The 6,000-nt window shown below is 52.7% G+C and overlaps 1 protein-coding gene across 1 annotated transcript in view; it reads left to right on the forward strand.

Moving 5' to 3' along the window:
- TAF8 (TATA-box binding protein associated factor 8) overlaps positions 1-5,609 on the forward strand; it is a 30,256-nt gene extending 24,647 nt beyond the window's left edge. Inside the window, exon 8 of the mRNA XM_054721963.1 lies at positions 5,113-5,609. Coding sequence (XP_054577938.1) covers positions 5,113-5,136 — 24 coding nt within the window. The 3' untranslated portion in view covers positions 5,137-5,609. The remainder of the gene's footprint in view (positions 1-5,112) is intronic.
- The last annotated feature ends 391 nt before the right edge of the window (positions 5,610-6,000 follow it).

Consider the following 6,000-nt stretch of genomic DNA (forward strand, 5'->3'; position numbering starts at 1 on the left):
ACCACTCCATCCAGGTGACCCCATCGCACACCCACACCCTCCTTGGCCTGCGGGTGCGAGGAGAAGGGAACTAGATAGAAATGGAACCACTTAGGGAGCGTGATGGGGATGCTGGTAATCGCTGCTCTTACTCATTCCTTGATTAGATAGATAGGGGGACAAACATTTTTATGAAGACTTTGGATCAGTTGATGAATAATGGATCTGTAACAGATTATTAAGGAGACTAGGATCTCCTTGTGCATAGAGTGAGGATCTTGCCAAGGGAAAAGCCAGTGCTCGCTCTCACCCTGGGGCCCCTGGCAGAGTTGGGCTGGAACAACTTTTGATCTGATCCGAGGCATTTGTACTGGATTAAGTGGTGGGTTCCTATATGAGGCTGTTCTAACAAAATGTCCTCAAAATATAGTGGCTTAAGACAGGAACGTATGCTTTCTCTGAAAGTCTGGGTGGGTGGTCCAGGCTGGCTTGGTGGCCTCTGCTTCCTCCGTCACCTTGGGTAATGCTTATGTCCGTCTTCTGGGTCCTCATCCCAGCGGAGGAGAGGGAGGGAGGTGTACACAGAGGAGACCTGAAGACCGCATGGCCCCACCAGGCTGCAAGGCAAGGAAACGTGGGATTTACGGCGGTTCTGTGTCCAGGTAAAAATTGGGAGCCTTGTCACCACGGAAAGAAGGAAAGAATGGATTTGGAGGACAACTGGCAATCCTTGTCACAAATGAGGATTAGGACATGTGCCCAGGAGCAAACCCTTCTCTAACACGGAACCCACCTAACTTGGCTCTCCGAGGGTCCCGGACGCCGGCAGTCAGCGCGCCTCTAGGATGGGGCCTCTGGAGTCCAACCGACTCTAGCCTCTGGCCTGGGCTGTTGGCTGCCACCTTCCTTCTATGAAGTTGTTCCTTGGGCTTCCTTGACATTGCCCTCCTTCCTTTGTTATTCTGCCTCTTGGCCTCCCTTTTCTTTGCTGGCTTGTCTTCCCCAATCTACCCGCTGTGTTTGGTCCCAGACACTCCTCTGCTATCCAAGGCGATGGCTCCTCGGCTCCTCCACTTTCAGCTGTTCCCCCCCCCTCATCACCCACTTCGGGAGTCCTCAGTATCCATCTGTCTGTCACTTGCTGTCCACTGAGCCAGCTGGTTATATTGTCAATGCAACATGGTCAGAGTGGATTTGATTCATGCTTCCCCCAAACCACTTCCGCTCCCAGCTTTCCCACTGCAGCCGGAAGCTGGAAACAGTGGGGTACTGCTCTTGGGCCAGGGTTAAACGCTGGAGGCTTCATTCTGCATCTGCACCACATTCTGCCACCTCTCCCTGCTGGTCTGATGCTGCGGCCTGTGTCCCCTGCCAGGCCCAGCCTGCCCGCCGGCTCTGTCATCTCCCTTTCTGCAGCAGGGCTCGCGTGCAGTTCTACCCTATTGCTCTTCATTCCAAGTCCAAACCGCCCAACCTGGCTTTCGAGATCCTCTGCCAATTCATTGTTTCTTTTGGATAACTCACATTTCTTCCATTTGGTCAACAAACACGGATCTAGTGCCTTCTGTGCATGCCAGGTACTGTGCTAGGCGCTAAGGATACCACAGGGAACAGGATGGGACATGGCCTCTGCCCCCAGGGGGTTCATTCCAGTGGGAAGACGTACAAACAAAACGAACCCGAAGCCTTGCAGATGGCAGAGAAGTGCTAAGAAGGACAGAGATGGGTCTTTGGCCTTGAGGGGCGCTCTCACCACTGCTGCACCTGTGCCTTCCCCTGTGCCCTTCCCCTAAAGCGTGGCCTCCTCCCAGCCTCCATGTCCTACTTAGCTTACAGCGATCCTTCCCTTCCTCATTCATGCATTCAGCAAACATGCACTGAGCTACTTGGTGCAGGCGCTGAGCCAGATGTCGTAATAAAGTCACCAACCTCTCTGACCTTATGGTCCAGTGGGAGACAGTTTCAAACAGCAGATATGCGATGGCAGGTGCTGCATTGGGGTCCTGAAAGAAAATGGATGGTATGCTTTGGGTGATTGAGAAAGGTTTAATAAAGCAATTACCTCCAAAGAAGTGGGCAAGGTGTAGGGCAGTGATGGCGAACCTATGACACGCGTGTCAGCACTGACACGTGTAGCCATTTCTGATGACACGCGGTCGCATGCCGAGGATGAAACCTTTGCTGCTCCTGAGGATGAAACATTTGCGACTAGAGTCTTGGAGTTAGTTTTTTCCTCAAAGTGACACACTACCCGAGTTATGCTCAGTTTTTTGGCGAAGTTTGACACACCAAGCTCAAAAGGTTGCCCATCACTGGTGTAGGGGAACCCAAGGGGTAGTGTAGTACCTCGGTGAGTGACAGGGAGGGGCGGGAGCAGATACCGGAAGCTGGAGAGAGGCCGAAGTGAGAGCCTGCCAGGAGCTGAGGCCTTGGGTCCTTGAGGAGCCAGATAGCACACAGCAACCCTGCAGGGAGGGAGCCAGCCCAGGAATTAATACTCTGACCTCACCTCCCTCCCACCTTCTGGTATCCTGCCTGTTCTCTGCTGGAAGCCAGAGGGCACAGGCTAGAAGTCAGAGGGCACAGGTTAGAAGTCAGAGGGCACAGGCTAGAAGCCAGAGGGCACAGGCTACAAGTCAGAGGGCACAGGTTAGAAGTCAGAGGGCACAGGCTAGAAGTCAGAGGGCACAGGCTAGAGTCAGAGGGCACAGGCCTGCAGTACCTGGCCAGCCTCCCGGGGTAGCAGTAAGGTAGAGGAGGCAGAGTGTGTGGATCCGGAGGGGCAGATGCTGGAAGGAGCTGTTAACGTAAAAAAAACACTGAAACGTGTAAAGAATTTTTGTGAGTTTATTGAGCCAAACTGTCGACATGTGCCAGGAAACAGAACCTCAATGAACTGAGATAATGCTCCCGAGAATGGCGGGTTACATCTGTATTTATACATTGCAATCAAAGGAAAGGGACGTAGGTGGGTTACATGAAATCCATTGGTGATAGACTAGAGAGGCAGAAGAAAGCAAAGCAGGGAAACCCCTGGGATTGGATAAACAGTGAAATGATAGACACGTACTTAGGTGGGTGCAGGAACAATTAACATGATAATGAAGGAATTGGTGGTATCTGTCCTATTAAGTTGTGCCCCAAGGGATCCGGAAAAAGGGAAGTTACAAGTTACCCAGACATTTCAAAGGGCATGTTATTATAGATGCAAAAACACAGATAGGCTCAGTTAAGGTAAAGTTTGACCTTGTCAGTGAAGATACCGGCCTAGGAAGTAACTGCCCACCATAGCTGCTTTTAGTTAAAGTTTAATTTCAGACCATCCTTTGTGGTTACTTTAGGTCTCTGAGTTTGCAAGACTGCCATTCAGGCCTCCCCTGAGCTTGTCAGGTCAGCATGTGGCCCCTTTCGTCCACAGAGCTAAGTGCCAAAGGGGTTGCTGTTTGAGAAAGGGTAGGGAGGGAAAGCTGTCTTTGAGCAGGGCCCTGAATGCATTGACCAGGTGCATGGAAAAGCATTCCAGGGAGAGGGAACAGCATGTGCACAAGCTCTGAAGCAGAAGCGTGTGTGCCCCTCGACAGTGAGGGGCCAAGTGCCTGGAGAGAGGTGGGGGAGGGGGCCAGATAGGAGCAGGGGCACACTGTGCAAAGCCTCCTGGGCCTGAGTAAGGCGACTGGGTGTTATTCAGAGTGAAGTGGGCAGCAGCCAAGTGACAGGAGTTGACTTAGCTTGCCAAAAGGTCATTCTGGCCCTGGCCAGGTGGCTGTTGGAGTATCATTTGGTACAGCAAAAGGTTGTGGGTTCGATTCCCAGTCAGATGTTTCTCTCTCTAAAAATCAATAAAAACATTTCTCGGGTGAGGGGAAAAGAAATCATTTTGGCTGCTGGGTAGTATCCTGGCTGGAGGGGGCATGGGAGACTATTTCTCTTCAGGTAGTTTCACATAATTTGGCATTTAGCAAGCATGATTAAACTGGGGGGACAGCCAGCCACCCCAGAACTAGGGAGAAGTTAGTCCTGGCCCCAGGAGAGCCAAGTAGTGACTGCTCCCCGCAGACTGAGCTCCGAACCAAGCGAGGAAACACAGTACGTGATAAACCCTTCCCTGGGGCGTGGCCTTGTAGTCATGGAGACAGATAAACACAGGAACCGGTCCAGCACCACTTACCAAGGCAGGAACAGCTGTCAATAGAGGGTTGGACTGGAGGACTTTCGGGCAGAAGCCTGTGCTGAGAGCCAAACAGGGTGGGGTTAGCAAGAGACGCTTCTGGAAGAAGTGAGTAAGGGATGGGGAGTGCCGGGATGGCCTGGGGGAAGGCAGGAGGCAGGTGACCAGCCTGAGAGGACTCAGGTGCCCGCCTCCCCCAGGCCCCACCTGCCCCGCAGAGCTCCCGAGGCTCCTGCACCCTCCTGTGATGTCTTCCCTTTGAGGCTAGTTTGCTGCCCACCGTAACCAGCCTTCTCGCTTGTAAAGCTGGCCGAGGTCCCCGCCGTGGCCTTGGCCCTCAGACCTTACCTGGCTGGGCAGTTAGGTTTCAGAGCGTGGATTTCCCCGGGAAAGGGGTCATCTGAGCTGGGGGGCCTTCCCAGCAAGGCCCCTGGGGGCCAGGGTTGGAGGGGCTCTGCTCCAGCTGCTTTACCCAGGTGAGTTCCGATGATCTGAGCGGCATTTAACCCGAAGAGCCAGGGTCCGGAGGCACTGAGAAGCTCTGTGTTTTGTGGGTACGAGAGGAATGACCCAAGGCCATCAGTGTTTGCCATCATGAAAGAGCCAAATTCTAGTCCTAGCCAGTTTGGTTCAGTGGCTAGAGTGTCAGCCTGCGGACTGAAGGGTCCCGGGTTCGATTCCGGTCAAGGGCATGTACCTTGGTTGCAGGTTCCCTGGCCTGGTCGGGGTGCGAGCGGGAGGCAACCCATCGAAGTGTCTCTCTCACACTGATATTTCTCTCTGTCTCTCCCTCTCCCTTCCACTCTCTCTAAAAATCAATGGAAAAATATCCTCGGGTGAGGATGAACTAAAAATAAAAAAGAAAGAGCCAAATTCTACTTCTTTTTCTTTTGGACTTGGCTATGCACTCACCTGTGAATTTTCTTCGACCACTGATAATGAGTTTATCCTTCTGTTTTACTCAGGCTCACACTGAAACCCGTTTTTAATTCTCTGAACGTCAAGTGACAGTGCCCGGGTGCAAGTGGGGGCAGCTGCCCTGAGGACACTCTCACTCCTGGAAACAAATGCAAGGTCTTTTCCTCTTGGAGCGGTGGCTTACCCATCGTCTCCATCTCATGACGGGCTTTCCTTTTCCCTCTTTACTAGAAAGTTATTTTATTTTGAATAGATATATGTACATAGTATAAAGTTTAAGAGAGAAAAAGGTGTGTGATAGCAGCATCCCCCTCCTCCTGTTCCCCAGACTCCCAGTTCTCGCCCCAGAGGCTCCCGGTCCGCTGGTATCAGTATGTTTTCTGTATTCTTCTTGAAATAGTCTAAGCATCAAATGCAAATGCTTGTATATAGGTTCTCCCCTTTTCACACAACGGTAGGTGCTGTATAAACTGTATTTCCCCCCACTTTCCAGTGTAACTTTGGGCGATGGTTCCATGTCAATAATAAAACTTCTCGGTTCTGTTTCGCGGCTGCACAGTGTCCCATTGTCTGGTCGCCCATCGCTTGCGTACCCAGTCCCCAGCTGGTGGAAGGAGCCGCTTGTGCGTGTGCTACTGAGCGTGGACAGACGCCGCCCCGTTCTCCTCACCAGACCGTCGTGTGCACTGTAACCTCAGTGCCTGTTTCCACCTCGGTGCCACACAACACGTTGACCTTTGTAAGAAGCGAGCGTGTGTATCGGCTGGAATTGGGGACGAAATCACGATTGGTGTGCTGATGCCCCACAGCAGGGCACCCGGGTGCTGTGCCATCACAGAGCGAGGGGCACAGCCCCTTCCCGGCCGGGACTTCCGGAGGAGCCCGGAGCTGGTGACATTTGAGCCGGCCCTGGAGGCTGAGCAAGACAGGCAAAG

This window comes from Eptesicus fuscus, chromosome 10 (genome assembly GCF_027574615.1).
Source record: "Eptesicus fuscus isolate TK198812 chromosome 10, DD_ASM_mEF_20220401, whole genome shotgun sequence".
Taxonomy (NCBI): domain Eukaryota; kingdom Metazoa; phylum Chordata; class Mammalia; order Chiroptera; family Vespertilionidae; genus Eptesicus; species Eptesicus fuscus.